Source organism: Cetorhinus maximus, chromosome 33, assembly GCF_964194155.1.
Source record: "Cetorhinus maximus chromosome 33, sCetMax3.hap1.1, whole genome shotgun sequence".
Lineage (NCBI taxonomy): Eukaryota > Metazoa > Chordata > Chondrichthyes > Lamniformes > Cetorhinidae > Cetorhinus > Cetorhinus maximus.
This window is the reverse complement of record NC_135911.1, coordinates 13,187,748-13,205,144: the sequence shown is the minus strand read 5'-3', so window position 1 is coordinate 13,205,144 and position 17,397 is coordinate 13,187,748. Positions and strand designations below refer to the sequence as shown.

At 47.6% G+C, this 17,397-nt stretch overlaps 1 protein-coding gene across 37 annotated transcripts in view; it reads left to right on the top strand.

The window, feature by feature from the left end:
- Positions 1 to 17,397, top strand: part of LOC144671591 (uncharacterized) — a 320,132-nt gene that overhangs the window by 137,904 nt on the left and 164,831 nt on the right. For all 37 annotated transcript variants that reach the window (XM_078533559.1, XM_078533553.1, XM_078533554.1 and 34 more), the window contains 2 exons: positions 5,270 to 5,323; positions 10,631 to 10,656. In XM_078533559.1, the coding sequence (XP_078389685.1) occupies positions 5,270 to 5,323; positions 10,631 to 10,656 (80 nt within the window). The remainder of the gene's footprint in view (positions 1 to 5,269; positions 5,324 to 10,630; positions 10,657 to 17,397) is intronic.

Sequence of the window (17,397 nt, the reverse complement as noted above, 5' to 3'; positions counted from 1 at the left end):
AGCCAGTGTAGACTTCAGGAAATGCAGGATCAGTGGTCAGGGGTGTGGTGTTTGGATGTGGGAGAAGTGGTCGGAGGGTGGGCGGTGGGTTTTGGAGTTCAGGTGGTGGTGTGAGGTCGGTGGGGGAGGGTGGTCAGATTTTCGGGGTGTCGGAGGTCGGGTGGTGCTCTGGGGTCAAGGGGGATGTTAGGGAGTATGTTGGGGGTTGGGGAGGTCAGAGAAGGGGAGGTGAGGTGGGTTGGAGTTTCGGGGCATGGTCGGCTTTTGAGGGGGTTGAGAGACCAGAGTACATCGGCATTCCTGACTCGACATTTTGCAGCCAAACTTATTTCTCAGTAACATTTGGATTTATTGGCCTGTCACGTCTGAGTTCCAGGGCGTCATATGCGCTGTGGGAGGGTTGCGAGGGGTGTATTACCCCAAAGCTGCGCCGGGGAATTCCCTTCACAGGTTCCCAGGTAAGGTTTGCACAGCAATTTCCTGAAGGGCAAATTTCCCCTGGACAATTGCCCTGCTCTGGGGACCATCGGAAAATAGGGTTTAAATCACTCACTCGGGAAGGTTCCGACTGGATCACCAATAGTTACCTGGAGAAATGTCGAAGCATTAAAACCACTTCAAACATCTGGGTAACGATTAGACAGACCCAGGGATTACCCCCAACATCCTCTCCCCCACAGGACTCCCCACCCAACACAACCCCCGCATGGGTCACCCCCAACACCCCCTCCCCCACAGGACTCCCCCACCAACCCAACTCCCGCAGGGTTCACCCCCAACTACACCATCCCCCACAGGACTCCCCCATCAACCCAACCCCCGCAGGGGTCACCCCCAACACCCCCTCCCCCACAGGACTCCCCCATCAACCCAACCCCCACAGGGGTCTCCCCCAACACCCACTCCCCCACAGGACTCCCCCATCAACCCAACCCCCGCAGGGGTCACCCCCAACACCCCCTCCCCCACAGGACTCCCCCACCAACCCAACTCCCGCAGGGGTCACCCCCAACACCCACTCCCCCACAGGACTCACCCACCAACCCAACCCCCACAGGGGTCTCCCCCAATTCCATCTACTACCCCGCCGCCCGACATGACAGCCCCACCAACCTGACCATCCCCCCCCCCCCCCACAAGGGCCTCCCCCACACCCTAAAATACTCCACCCACCATGGGACTCTGCCACCCACCAGCTTTCTCCCACACACCCCAAACTATACTCCCGCAGACAACCCCACGCCCCTCCCTAAACTACCCCCCTTTGTCTCTCGCCCAACAGCCCAGAAATACTCCCCTCAACGGGACACCCCACCACCCGGACTCCCCAGTTATCTCCATCTAGGACCCCACCCCTCAACTTCCCCACTCCGGGTCTCCCACACACCCCCGACAAGGCCCCACCACGGGAGCACCCTCGGCCTCGTGGGACTGCTGCCACTGACAGAAACTCTGTAAAAACAGCGCTCCCCCCACCTCCCAATGGACAATGTCCACTACCCTTGCCAGGGCCTGGCTCTCACCCCCAATCCCCCCAGGACCGACCCGGCAACACCCTCCCTTTCAAAGCCCGACACCCCCTCTGACTTCTGACCCCCAACCCTGATTAACCCCACCGATCTCTGACCCCCCCAATCCCCGAGTCCATTCCAATCCACCCCCGCCGACCCTGCCCGACCCCCTCCTCAACTCCGACACCCTGACATTCCCACCCCCACCGCCCCCTCTAGATTTCCGACACCCCCAACACCTCTGACCTCCGAAACCTCCGACCTCCAACACGCCCAGACCTCCGACACCCACCCAACCTCCGCCCAGCGTCCCCACCTCCGACCCTCCTGAAACCTCACCACCTTCCCCCTCCCCAGATCTCCAAACACCCCGAACCCGATCACCTCCACCCCCTCCACCTACAACTCCCCCTACAATCTCCGAGCGCCCGGTCCCTGATTCCCACCCAGGACCCCCGATCACCCCACCCCTCAAATGCTACCCACTTACCTCAGGCCTTCCCCCTGACCTGTCGAGGACCTTTAAGCTTCAATGGACCTTTAACTGACCTGATTAACGGCAGCTGGTACCATAAAACAGGGGCTGTGGTCTCCTTCCGCCTAGAATCAGCTGCACTTCGACGCTAGGTCCCGGGGAGGCGCTGCACAGCCTGGGCCTGGTCGGGTCTGAGTCGAAGGTTCAGGCGAGACAGGGGAACAGGGTGACAATCCGACGATGATTGCCATTGCGAGGAAGTCCAGGTCTTTAATTCATGGATTAATAGCAAAACTAACAACAACCTGGGAAACTGAACTGGTCGTAGAGTTCGGAGATTCTCTCCAACACAAAATGGAAAACAGAGGTCCTACAGTGCCACCACTGGTGGGAGGACATCAATACAGCGTGACGTGTTTACATTGTAATTGTGAACAGAGGAAATTTTTTTTTTTCAAAATGTCGTTGATGGATGAGACAGCTTTGACAACAGAATGAGCTAAAGCTACAATAAACAGCCATTTTAGTCTTTCATTCCTTGAAAGAACAATTAGCATATGTCCTGATGGCTGTGTGGATGGGTGGACTGTGTGGTGTGTTTCAGAATACAGAAAGCAATGCCCTAGGTCCCGGTTCCGCGCTATGTTTGATGAAAAGATGCCAACCGGACACTTGCATAACAGATTACCAACAGCTCAAAACACAAGCTGCTTTCTCATTTTGACTCTGAGTGACACATCAGCTCTTTCTCAATAAACACACAGAGGGAGGAGCACAGGAAGAGGTCATTCAGCCCAAGCAGAGCGTGTGGGCAGTTACTACCCAGGCGAGCAATTGGACAGGTACTGGGTAAAAAACAGAACGATTGGAATTCACTTCCACGACCAACAACGTCCTTTGTTGATGTTGTGACTTTATAAAGACAGATTCCAATGATTGATGCCTTTGAAAGGTTTCTGCTGAATATTGTGATCTGGGTGTGAGTCTCAGGTCTATATTTCTAGCTCAAGAGATGAGAGACGGGCAGATCCAGGAGCTTTGGAATGCCCTGAGGTGGTGAAAGGTGCTGTAGAAATGCAAATCCTTCATTGTTTTTCTTTCTGAAAGCCTTGTAACTCGCTGCAGAGCACCTATCATGCCACAGAGAATCAAATTAGTCTGTGAAGACATTGTCTAAAAGCAATTCTGATCTCTCGAGAGCTGTCGGACAAGAGGTGAGGTCTCAATAACTCCTTTCTCTTTCACAGCTTCAGAGTGAGAAGCTGATGTAATATCTGGGAGTGGACAATGATGGGGAAATCTTACTTCCTCCTATATCTTCTCAGGGTAATATCATCGTCAGCTCGGACAGATTTATGGTTAATAGTCTTTGTAGAAGATAATTCTTATTGAGCTGTGATTGGGAACCGATTCAGCAGTGAGCCAGTGTACAAACTCACACCAAGTCCCATTCACCATCGCCCCTGCACTCACTGATATACACTGACTGCCTGTCTGACAGCAGAATTGGGGGAGAGCAGAGACCTTGTTGGGTTGTAGGGGCTGGAGGAGGTCACGGAGATAGGGAATGGAGAGGGCGGATGCTGCACCTGCATGCTTACCTACAGCGACTGGTGTACAAGGACACCCAGGTCTCATTGCACATTCCCCGCTCTAAACTTATAGCCATTCAAATAATAGTTTGCCTTCCTGATTTTGCTACCAAAGTGGATAAACTCACATTTATCCACATTATACTGCATCTGCCATGCATTTGCCTAATCACTCATCTTGCCCAAATCACATGGACGCATCTCTGCAGCCTCCTCACAGCTCGCCCTCCCACCCAGCTTTGTGTCATCTGCAAATTTGGAAATATTAATTTTAGTCCCCTCATCTAAATCATGAATATATATTATGAATATCTGTGGCCCCAGTACCGATCCCTGCAGTAGCCCATTAGTCACTGCCTGCCATTCGGAAAAATGTGCTAGGACTCTGACAGCAATGGCCTGAAATTTATGTCTTTTGCTGATTTTAGTCAGAATTTCCCATGATGTCAACACAGCAGCTCCTAGAATAGACAGGCTGTTCAGCGTCACACTTCCTGTCCATTCTCACCATGATAGCAACTTTGTTAAGGGGTCAAGATAACTGAAAAAGAGAAGGAAGGCAAAGCTGTCCGTGTGTAAAGGTGTCAATATTCAGTTTGCATATTTGACTTTGCTCTTGACACATTCAGAGCTCAAGCTAGAGGCGCTTTGTTAGTGTGTTTCACAGTGTCTGCTGGAGTAGGGTCAGTGCTGAGCTTGGGGACAAGTCAGTCTACAATGCTGCATCGAAATCAACAATACAACAATTTGGGGTTTGGATCAGAAATAATCCCTTAGACAATGAGGATCCAAAGAGATTCATTAGACAATGAAGATATAAAGTGCACCAATCAGATTGAATCAGATTAGCAAATCAGCTGTGTTGAAGAGCAGACAGGAATGTTAGGCTAATTCGTGATTCATGACAGTGATAATGGGGGGAGTTCTGAGGGCTCCTAATTCATTGTCCTGTCTTGTAAATCAACACCTTTTAGCCCATTTCGATCTGTTCCCCCCACCCCACCCCCACTAGGGCCATCTGTCACTAACTTGTTCTGCTTTCTACCCTTAATGTCCCCATAAGCACATTCCTTAGATGATATCACCACCGTCAGCACCCCTTTTCCCTTTTGTCTATGACATCTTTGGCAATCTCTTCTTTGCCTCCACGTATCTCTGGCCCCCTATCCAGCTCCACCTGTCCCACCCCATTCTACCAGCTTATATTTCACCTCATTTCTCTCTTTCCTTAGTTCTGATGAAGAGTCATATGGACTCAAAACTTCAACTGTGTTCCTCTCCACAGATGATGTATTCGTGCTGAGTTTTCGCAGGTATCTTTGTTTCCGTTTCAGGTTTCCAGCATCCACAGTGTTTTCCTTTTATCCAATGATTGATGCCTTTGAAAGATTTCTACTGATTATTGAGATCTGGGTGTAAGGCTCAAATCTGTCATACGGAACAATCTCGCTTCAGGGATGAGGGAAATGCAGAGACATGAGCTTTGGGATGTCCTGAGGTGGTGAAAGGCACTATAGAAATGCAAGCCCTACATTGTTTTTCTCTTTAAAGCCTTGTAACTCTCTGCAGAGCACCTATCATCCCACAGAAAATCAAATTAGCCTGTGAAGAAATTGTCGAAAAGCAGTTCTGATCTCTCGAGAGCTGTCGGACAAGAGGTGAGGTCTCATTAACTCCTTTCTCTTTTTCAGCTTCAGAGTGAGAAGTGAATGGAATATCTGGGAGTGGACAATGATCGGGAAATCATACATCCTCCTGTCACTTCCCCAAGATAATATCATCGTCAGCTCGGACAGATTTATGGTTAATAGTCTTTGTAAAAGATCATTCTTATAGAGCTGTGATTGGGAACTGATTCATCAGTGAGCCAGTGTACAAACTCACACCAAGTCCCAATCACCCATCACCCCTGTGCTAACTGATATACACTGACTCCCTGTCTGACAGCAGAATTGGAGGAGAGCAGAGATCTCAGAGGGCTGTAGGAGCTGGGGGCGGGTACAGAGCTAGGGAATGTAGAGGGGGGATGGAGGGATTGGGAGTTGTGGATGAGATTCTTAAAATGGAGGCGTTGTTGGACTGGGAGCCAGTGTAGGTCACCGAGCTTGAGGGGGTTCACGGGTTGAGTTGAAAAACAGTGTTGAAAACTGGGAAATGAAGCCTATCCTGATAGAAACATAGAAACTAGGAGTAGGATTAGGCCATTCAGCCCTTCAAGACTGCTCCCCCATTCATTATGATCATGGCTGATCATCCAACTCAATAGTCTGTTCCTGCTTTCTCACCAAATCCTTTGATCCCTTTCACCCCAAGAGCGACCTCTAAATCCTCTTGAAAATATACAATGTTTTGGCCTCAACTACTTTCTGTGGTAGCGAATTCCACAGGCTCACCACTGTCTGGGTGAAGATATTTCTTCTCATCTCAGCCCTAAGTGGTATTCTCCGTAACCTCAGACTGTGACCACTGGTTCCGGACTACCCCACCATCGGGAATATCCTTCCTGCATCTACCCTGTCTAAACCTGTTAGCATTTTGTTGGCTTCTATGAGATCCGCCCTCATTCTTCTGAACTCTAGCGAATATAATCCTAACCGACTCAATCTCACCACATGTGTCAGTCCCACCATCACAGGAATCAGTCTGGTAAACCTTCGCTGCACTCCCTGTATAGCAAGAACTTCCCTCCTCAGATAAGGAGACCAAAATTGCACACAATATTCCAGGTGTGGTCTCAACAAGGCCCTGTATAATTGCAGCAATACATCCCTGCTCCTGTACTCGAATCCTCTCACTATGAAGGCCAACATACCAGTTGCCGCCTTTACCGCCTGCTGCACCTGCATGCTTACCTTCAGCGATTGGTGTACGAGGACACCCAGGTCTCATTGCACATTCCCCGCTCTCAACTTATAGCCATTCAGATAATAATCTGCCTTACTGTTTTTGCTTCCAAAGTGGATAAACTCACATTTATCCACATTATACTGCACCTGCCATACATTTTGTCCAAATCACACTGAAGCATCTCTGCATCCTCCTCACAGCTCACCCTCCCACCCAGCTTTGTGTCATCTGCAAATTTGGAGATATTACATTTAGTCCCCTCGTCAAAATCATGAAAATATATTGTGCATAGCTGTGGCCCCGGCACCAATCCCTGCGGTGCCCCACTAGTCACTGCCTGCCATTTGGAAAAAGATGCTAGGACTCTGATAGCAATGGCCTGAAATTTGTGTCTTTTGCTGATTTAGTCAGAATGTCCCATGAAGATCACACAGCAGCTCCTAGAATAGACAGGCTGTTCAGCATCACACTTCCTGTCCATTCTCACCATGATAGCAACTTCAATAAGGGAGCAAGATAACTGAAAGAGAGAAGGAAGGTAAAGCTGTCCGTGTGTAAAGGTGTCAATATTCAGTTTGCATATTTGTCTTTACTCTCGACACATGCAGAGCTCAGGCTAGAGGCACTTTGTTAATGTGTTTCACAGTGTCTGCTGGGGTATGGTCAGTGCTGAGCTTGGGGACATGTCAGTCTACAATGCTGCATCGGAATCAACAATACAACAATATGGGGTTTGGATCAGAAATAATCCCTTAGACAATGAGGATCCAAAGAGATTCCTTAGACAATGAGGATCCAAAAGAGGATCAGTAGTAGGCCATTCGGCCCCTCGAGCCTGCTCCGCCCGTCAATAAGGCCGAGGCTGATCTGTTTGTGTTTTAATTGCCACATTCCCATCTACCCCTAATAACCTTTGATTCTCTTACCTAACAAGAATCTATTTGCCTCTGCCTTAAAAATATTCAATAACCTCGCATCCACCGCCTTCTGAGGCAGAGAGTTCCAAAGCCGCACAAGGTTCTGAGAGAATAAAGTTCTCATCTCTGTCCTAAACGGGTGACCCCTAATTTTAAACCTGTGCCCCCTAGTTCTGGACTCGCCCACACTTGGAAACATCCTGTCCACGTCCACCTTGTCAAGGCCGTTCAGGATCTTGTACATTTCAATCAAATCTCCCCTCACTCTTCTAAACTCCAGTGGGAACAAGCCCAGTCTGTCCAACCTTTCCTCAAAAGACAACCCCCTCATTCCAGGTATCAATCTAGTAAACCTCCTCTGAACCGCCTCCAACGCATTTATATCCTTCCTTAAATAAGGAGACCAAAACTGCACACAGTATTCGAGATACCGTCTCAACAATGCCCTTTATAAATGAAGCATAACATCCTTGCTTTTATGTTCAATACCTCTTGTATTGAAGGATAGCATTCCATTAGCCTTCTGAATCACATTCTCTGCCTGTGCACTAACTTTTTGTGACTCATGGACGAGAACGCGTAGATCACTTTGCACCTCAGAATTCTGCAGCTGCTCTCCATCTCAAGGCAGCTATTTTTTCTATCTAACAAGTGTGAAAAGCCTTCAGCATCTAGGCCTCAAGCTGCTTTCTACAGCAAACTGAAGTTAATAATTCTCACTTTGAATTGGAATGTTCTGGGTATCATGTTTCTTTTCCTGGGCTTTTTAAAATCTATGTGTCTCACTGTTGCTTGAATGAAAGTATAACTATGAGTTAGAATAATTAAGGGATTTAGAAATTATCATAGCGGTAATTTGTAGATCTCTGTATGTGTTGAAAATAATTTATTCTATTAACAAAGGTTTAAATTAGTTTTGTAAGAAAATTATAAGACCGGGTGGTCTTATTATTACTTAATTCAAGACATGTATCATGAAATTTATAAAAATTGCAAAACAAGTTGTGGCAGTTGTTTCCAAGCGTATGGCACCCCCTCAGGACTGACCCTCCCACAGTGCAGCACTCCCTCAGTACTGACCCTCTGACAGTGCAGCACTCCCTCAGGACTGACACTCCCACAGTGCAGCACTCCCTCAGTACTGACCCTCTGACAGTGCAGCACTCCCTCAGGACTGACCCACCCACAGTGCAGCACTCCCTCAGGACTGACACTCCCACAGTGCAGCACTCCCTCAGCACTGACCCTCCAACAGGGCAGCAATTCCTCAGTACTGACCCTCCCACAGTGCAGCACTCCCTCAGTAATGACTTTCCAACAGTACAGCAACCTCTCAGTACCGTCCCTCTGACAGTGCAGAACAGCCACAATACCGACTGTCCGACAGTGCAGCATCCCCTCGGTACTGACTCTCCGACAGTGCAGCGCTCCCTCAGTACTGGCTTTCCAAGAGTGCAGCACTCCCTCAGTACTCCCACATCCACAGTGCAGCACTCCTTCAGTACTCACACTCCCACAGTGCTTTGTGAGTTGTTTCAATCAAGACTGGTGCCCAAAGAGGAAAGTTTCCATGCAAATTCATTGAAATCGGTGAAAATTATTTTTAGGCTTACAGGAACAAGGCTTAGTTCCTCAAATCCTTTCTTTTGCATTAACACACAGTACAAGATTCTCTGTTTAAATAAATTCCAGTTAAACTTTGCCATGAAAGGATATCTGCTCACACACCGCGCCACCTCAGTACTGAGCCCCCGAGAGCGCACCACTCCCTCATTACTGAACCTCTGACAATGCAGCACTCCCTCAGTCTCGACCCTCCGACAGTGCAGCACTCCTTCAGTACTGACCCTCTGATATTGCAGCACTCCCTCAGTACTGACCCTCTGACAGTGCAGCACTCCCTCAGCACTGACCCTCTGATAGTGCAGCACTCACTCAGTGCTGACCCTCCGACAGTGCAGCACTCCCTCAGTACTGACCCTCTAACAGTGCAGCACTCCCTCCGTAATGACCCTCTGACAGTGCAGCACTCCCTCAGTGCTGACTCTCTGACAGTGCAGCACTCCCTCAGTCTCGACCCTCCGACAGTGCAGCACTCCTTCAGTACTGACCCTCTGATATTGCAGCACTCCCTCAGCACTGACCCTCTGATAGTGCAGCACTCACTCAGTGCTGACCCTCCGATAGTGCAGCACTCCCTCAGTACTGACACTCTAACAGTGCAGCACTCCCTCAGATTTGAGCCCCTGACAGTGCAGCACTCCCTCAGTACTGACCCTCCGATAGTGCAGCACTCCCTCAGTACTGACACTCTAACAGTGCAGCACTCCCTCAGATTTGAGCCCCTGACAATGCAGCACTCCCTCAGTGCTGACTCTCTAACAGTGCAGCAGTCCCTCAGTAATTACCCTCTGACAGTGCAGCACTCCCTCACTGCTAACTCACTGACAGTGCAGCACTCCCTCTGTAATGATACCAGGGATTTTCGACCTCGATCATGTGGCCAGAGAACTGTATTGGGACTCTATTGGCTGAGTTTTTGACTCTGAGGCGAGGGGGAGGAGTCTAATCCCACGGAGGCAATGGAGAAGCTTCATGACTATAGCTGGCCAAACATGAGCTGACAGATCATCACCCAGTAAACGTTTTGCTGAAAGCACAAAACATTCTCGATCTTCTCACTGATTTCCCACTTCCTCATTTTCACTCACAGTGACACATCAGCTCTTTCTAATTAAATACACAGAGGGCGCAGCACAGGAAGAGGTCATTCAGCCCAAGCAGAGCGTGTGGGCAGTTCCACCCCAGACGAGCAGTCGGACAGGTCGTGGGTAAGTAACAGAATGTTTGGAATTCACTTCCATGACCAACACCGTCCTTTGTTGATGTTGTGACTTTATAAAGACACATTCCAATGATTGATGCCTTTGAAAGATTTCTACCGATTATTGAAATCTGGGTGTGAGGCTCAAGTCTTTTGTACAGAACATATTTGTAGCTCAAGGGATGGAGGATGTGCAGAGTCGTGAGTTTTGGGATGTCCTGAGGTGGTGAAAGGTGCTATAGAAATGCAAATCCTTTAATGTTTTTCTTTCTTAAAGCCTTGTAACTCTCTGCAGAGCACCTATCATCCCACAGAGAATCAAATTAGTCTGTGAAGACATTGTCTAAAAGCAATTCTGATCTCTCGAGAGCTGTCGGACAAGAGGTGAGGTCTCATTAACTCCTGTCTCTTTCACAGTTTGAGAGCTGATGAAATATCTGGGAGTGTACAATGTTCGGGAAAACTTACTTCCTCCTGTCACTTCTCCAAGGTAATATCATCGTCAGCTCGGACAGATTTATGGTTAATAATCTTTGTAATAGATCATTCTTATTGAGCTGTGATTGGGAAACGATTCAGCAGTGAGCCAGTGTACAAACTCACACCGAGTCCCATTCACCCATCACCCCTGTGCTCACTGATATACACTGACTCCCTGTCTGACAGCAGAATTGGAAGTGGGCAGAGGTCTCGTAGGGTTACAGGGCTGCAGGAGGTCACAGGGATAGGGAGTGGAGAGGGAGGATGGGGGGATAAGAAATCGATGATGAGAATTTGAAATTTGAGTCATTGCTGGACTGGGAGCCAGTGTAGGTCAGCGAGTGACAGGTTGAGAGATCGGCTGAATAGAGAAGCAGGGATAAAAACTGAGGGATGAAGTCTATCCTGATGCTGGGACTCCGATAACAATGCCCTGAAATTTGTGTCTTTTGCTGATTTTAGTCACAATTTCTCATGAAGACAACACAGCAGCTCCTAGAATAGACAGGCTGTTCAGCGTCACACTTCCTGTCCATTCTCACCATGCTAGAAACTTCGATAAGGGTGCAACATAACTGAAAGAGAGAAGGAAGGCAAAGCAGTCCGGGTGTAAAACTGTCAAATATTCTGAGTTCTCATGAGTGTCTCTGATCTGCTGCAGATTTTAAATTTCACAGAACCTAAGCAATTTGCAGCTCAGAGAGAGACGATTAACTCACTGCCTGAACGGGCGGTGGAAGCAGATTCAACAGGAACCTTCAGAAGGGGAACTGGATAAATACTTGAAGGGGACATTTTGCAGGGCTGTGGAGGAGAGAGCAGAGGTGAGAGTGGGACTAATTGGACAGATCTTTCAAAGGCCCAGCACAGGCACGATGGGCCAAATGGCTTCCTTCTGTTCCATATCATTCTACAATCCGATAAAATAAGCCCCACATCAATAAGTCTTCAGGCTCCCGCTGCGGGGATGGATCTTTGAGAAGGACAGGGAACAAAAGGTTTCTGGTATTATTTTCATATTTTATTGACAATTACATAAGTGTATAGAGCTGGTGAATATTTGAGTCTCTGAGGCGTAGAGGTAATGTGCTGGTGCACCCAGCTCTTGTGGTGGTAACCTTGTCTGGAGGTGTCTTTAATTGTTCACAGGGATCTTTGGGATTGTCATTCTTGGATGTTGTCCCTGGATTCAATTGGCATTTTGCCGTGGATGCAATTGAGGAGGCTTTAAACTAAATTAGCAGGGGATGGGATCCCGAGAGCAGGTTCAGCAGAGGGAGATGCACAGCCAAAATTAGAAGAGAGAACAAGTGAACCTGGAAGGCACGGAAATTATAAGCCAGGTAAGCCAAAAGATAGTTTGGCAAGGTGTGATGGTATTTATTTAAATGCAAGGAGTATGACGAATAAGACAGATGAGTTGAGGGCACAAATTAACACATGGAAATATGATGTCATTGCTGTAAGAAAGACATGGTTGAGAGAGGGGCAGAATTGGCAGCTCAATATTAAATGACACTGGGTCTTCTGGCAAGACAGGGAAGGAGGTTAAAGAGGCGGGGCTATCGCAATATTGATCAAGGAATCAATTATTGCAGTAAGGAGGGATGACACCTTAGAGGGCTCCTCAAATGAAGCCATATGGGTAGAACCTAAAAACAAATAAGGAGCAACCAGATTGCTGGGAGTGTACTATAGACCCCCGGACACTCAGAGAGAAATAGAAGAGCAGATAAAAAGGCAAATTTCAGAGAAGTGTAAAAATAATAAGGTTGTAATGGTGGGGATTTTCAACTTCCTCAACAATAACTGGGTTAGTCATAGTGTGATAGTTTTAGAGGGGGCGGAATTCTTAAAATGCATCCAGGAGAGATTTTTAAGCCAGTACATAGAAGATCCTACAAGATAGAGGGGGGTCCTGGACTAAATTTTATGGAATGTAACCAGGCAAGTGGTAGAGGTATCAGTGGGGGAGCATTGTGCAGAGAGTGATCATCATTCCATCAGATTCTAGGTTTTATGGAAAAGAACAAGGATTGGCCAGAAATCTGAGTTCTAAATTGGGGGAAGGCCAATTTTAATAAGATCAAATATGATTTGTCCAGAGTGGACTAGGAGCAGCTACTTTAAGGTAAATCTGCGTCAGAGCAATAGGACTCATTCAAGAAGGAAGTAGGGAGAGTACAGAGCCAACATGTTCAAGTAAAGGCAAATGGTGGGACCAACAAACCCAGGGAACCCTGGATTTCGAGGGATTTACATGATTGGATAAAGAGAAAAAAGGAGGCTTATGGTGGATACCGAGGGCTTGAATCAGCAGAAGTCCGAGAGGAGTATAGAATTTGTAGGGGGGGAACTTAAAAAGGAAATTAGGAGAGTAAAAACGGGGCATTAAGAAACATTAGCAGGAAAAATGAAGGAAAATCCAAAGTTATTTTACAAGTACATTAAGAGTGAGGGCATAACTAGGGAAAGAGTAAGGCCCATTAAGGACCATCATCGTTATTTGTGTGTGGAGCCGGAAGATGTAGGTAGGGTTCTAAATGAATACTTTGTGTCGGTGTTCACAAGTGAGAGGGATAATGTGGGTATGGAAATCAGGCAAAAGGACTGTGATATAATTAAATAAATTAGAATAGAAAGGGAGGAGGTTCTAAGTGGTCTGACAGGCTTAAATGTAGATACATCTCCAGACCCGGATGAAGTGTATCTCAGGCTATTGAGTGAGGACAGGGAGGAGATAGCAGTGGCGCTGGCAATAATTTTCAATACCGCTCTGGCCAGAGGAGAGGTGCCAGAGGACTGGCGGACAGCCAATGTGGTACCGTTATTCAAGAAGGGAGGAAGGGATAAACCAGGGAACTACAGGCCAGTCAGTCTAACCTCAATGGTGGGGAAACTATTGGGAGCAATTCTGAGGGACAGAATTAATCTACACTTGGAGAGACAGGGATTAATCAAGGACAGTGAGCATGGTTTTGTTGAGGGGAGGTCATGTCTGATCAATTTGATTGAATTTTTTGAAGAGATGACCAAGTGTGTAGATGAGGGCAATGAATTTGACATAGTCAACTTGGGCTTCAGCAAGGCTTTTGATTAGGTCTCACATGGGGGACTGTAAACAAAGGTAAGAGACCATGGGATCCAAGGCAATTTGCCAAATTGGATCCAGAATTGGCTGAGTGGCAGGAAGCAGAGGGTGATGGTTGAGGGGTATTTTTGTGACTGGTTGCCTGTTTCCAGTGGAGTTCCACAGGAATCAGTGTTGGGCTCCTTGCTCTTTGTGGTATAAATAAACGATTCAGACTTGAATGTAGGAGGGTTCATCAGTGAGTTCGCGGATGACATGAAAATTGGTGGGGTGGTAAATAGTGAGGAGGATAGCCTTAGATTACAGATGGATATAGACGGGCTGGTCAGATGGGCTGATCATTGGCAAATGGAATTTAATCTGGATAAGTGTGAGTCGATGCACTTGGGCAGGGCAAACAAGGCACAGGAATACACAATGAATGGTCGGACCCTGGAAAGTAATAATGATCAGAGGGACCTTGGTGTGGATGTCCACTGTTCCCTTAAGTTAGTGGGACAGGTAGATAAGGTGCTTAAGAAGGCATATGCGATACTTGCCTTTATTAGCCAAGACATAGAATATAAGCGCATGGATGTTATGCTGGAACTGTATAAAACATTGGTTAGGCCACAGCTGGGGTATTGCGTGCAGTTCTGGAATCCGCATTATAGGAAGGATTTGATTGCACTAGAGAGAGTGCAGAGGAGGTTAACTAGGATGTTGCCTGGGCTAGAGAGTTTTAGTTATGAGGAGAGATTGGATAGACTGGGATTATTTAACCTGGAGCAGAGGAGATTGAGGGGGGAACATGATTGAGGTGAAAAGCATTATGAGGGACATAGATAGGGTAGACAGGAAGGAACTTTTCCTCTTGGTGGAGGGATCAATAACCAGAGGGCATAGATATAAGGGAAGGGGCAGGATGTTAAAGGGGATGTGAGGAAGAAATTTTTCTCCCAGCGGGTGGTGGGAATCTGGAACTCACTGCCTGAAAGGGTGGTAGAGTCAGATACCCTCATAACATTTAAGAAGTATTTGGATGTGCACTTGAGATGCCATGGCATACAAGGCTTTGGGCCTAGTGCATTAATGGGATTAGAATAGTTAGGTACTTGTTTGACCGGCGCAGATTTGATGGGCCGAAGGGCCTTTTTCTCTGCTGTCCACCTCTCTGACTCTATGACTCTATGGGCTGAATTTCCTGCCTGTCGGGTGGATGGGCCCGACCCAATCTCCGGCGGGCGGGGAGCTGATCCCCGCCGGAGAAGCAGGCCCCTCCGCCATTTTAATGGGCGGGCCAATTTAAACTCACCCGGCGTGATGTCCGGCGGGAAGCGCTATGCTCTTCCTGTGCGGGTGGGGGGTGATTCCCCAACAGCGAGAGTGCGCTCTGTCATGCATATGCACGATAAAGCGCACATCTCCCTGAGGCTAAGTGCTGCCTCAGGGAGATCGCTGAAAGGTTTTCAAATGATAAAAATAGAAAAATAAAAAAATCATTAACATGTCTCCCTCATGTGACAATGTCATTCGAGATGGTACATGTTAATAAATTGCACAAAAACTTTAATAAACTCTTATAAAACCGACATGAAACCTTATCCCGCCACTGGATGTAGTTTCATGTTTTCTCTATTGCCCGCCAGGGCTCCCAGCCTGGCCACCAGCCTTAAGGTTGTTCGGGCAGGGCCTTTAATTAATTTTATTATCCTGTCAATGGCCTCAATTGGCCAGTGACAGGCTGGCAGGCGGACAGCTGATCGCGCTGTGTCCCCGCCTCCCCGAATATTTAAATGGGGCAAGATGATGTCGGGGGTTCCTCCAGATGTCATCTGGCATCATTTTCGCGAAGGTGAGCAGGCCGCGCCCCCTGCTCGCCAACGGCAAAATTCAGCCCGATGACTCCATGCAACAGGTGGTTGAGGAGCGGGAATGGATCTGATTTGTCATCAGTTACACCTCACCGCTGTGCCTTTGTGTGTAATAATTCCATAGGACTTTGGTTCTGAACAAAAGCTTTGGAGGTTAAGTCCCATCCTCTCATTGAGGATACCCACCATTGTGTTGTGTGGCACTAACACCATGCTAGATGAGCAGGTTATTGTTGAGTAAATGCCTCTTACTGTCCATTACACCTTTATCACTTTGCTTATGATCAAGAGTAAATTGATAAGGTGGTAATTGGCCAGGTTGGTTTTGCCCTGCTGGATTGGACATATCCCTGGGCAATTTTTCACATTGCAGGTTCAGCAGGCGCTCCCTTCAATGCGCTGTAAAGGCCATTGTCCAAGGTCAGTCACAGTGGAGTGTCGAGAGTCACAGTCGAAATGTTGTAGGTGATCTCAAAGCCTTGTAATGACTCTGCCAGCCAACAGCCTGAGATGGACACACATGTGGACAGTACTGACACCTGCCTCTGGGCCCCTCATTTACTTACCCTGAAAGGTCCCCACCATTTCCCACCACCAAATTGTTGAAGAATATAGGATCACAAGGATTCCAGTATGATGCCCTGCCTGTCTTTAAAAATGACTCCCCAGGAGATGACTTGCTCATCCCGATAAGGTCAAGTTGAATCAAGCAATCCTTCAATGATGTTTCCGCAGTTTCTGTAGTGTAGTATCACTCACCATTCCCTCTTGCAGCTGCTGGCATTTGTGTTGTGCTAAATGTACAGGATCAATTGACAGACTTGCATTCTCCTAGAGGTGTAAGGTTGGAGCTCCCTTGAAACTGCCAATATTGTTGAAAATTTCTGCATATTTCAATGTTATGTCAGGAACTGAGGTGATGGGGTAGTATCTGAAACTGGGACAGACATAAATCCATAGGCTTTCAGCCGGACCGGACAATCCTGGCAGTGGGTGGGACCAGAACATCCCACCCCTATGGGGCATTTTCAGTTTATTTGATGTGCCCAGAGAGATCATTAAAGACAACAATCCACAATTTATTGGCAAGCCATGTCAGCATATGTGTGAGACGTGGAATATCGATCACCGCTCCTCGTCTCGTTGTGCACATCATCACCATTTCCTGGTTTGTCAGTCACCACATGTATGTGTTCCTGATGGAATACCGGATGGTCATTCTTATTGCTTGAAGGTTCCCCATTGTGTACGGTCTGTCTGGATCAGTGCACGGCTCTTTGTAGCTTTAACAGCATTTGGTCTAGTGCCCTGCCACATCTAATGACCCTTTCTGGCACAAGCCATGCAGGATTGGTGGAAAGCTGGGCATTTCCTTGGTGCCTGCAGAAGGCCACACCTTCCACACGTCTCGCTAGGTTTGGATGTTCCAGTGAGTGCGTCAACAATTGATGTTGTACTGAGGACCTGTAAGCTTCGTTGACCTGCAAGGACCAGTTCGTATTTATGTCCATCCTTGAGTAGCTCTTCAATGCTGTAGGTTTTGGGCTTATCTAGCAGATCTTTCTGGAATGCTTCCATGGGAGTGGATGCGATCACCAACTCAACAATTCTGTCTGCAGGCTCTGTGTTTGAAATATCACAGTACGTTCCCTTTTCTCTGCATCGGCTGATGAAGTGGTCTATGGATTGTGTAGGCTGATGAAATGACATAAACTCTAGTTGATGAATATGGAGTTTAACCTGATTCTGAACCATATCTATTGGGGATCCTTTCGCTCTTCTGCTGTTAATCCTGAGGTGTTCAGCC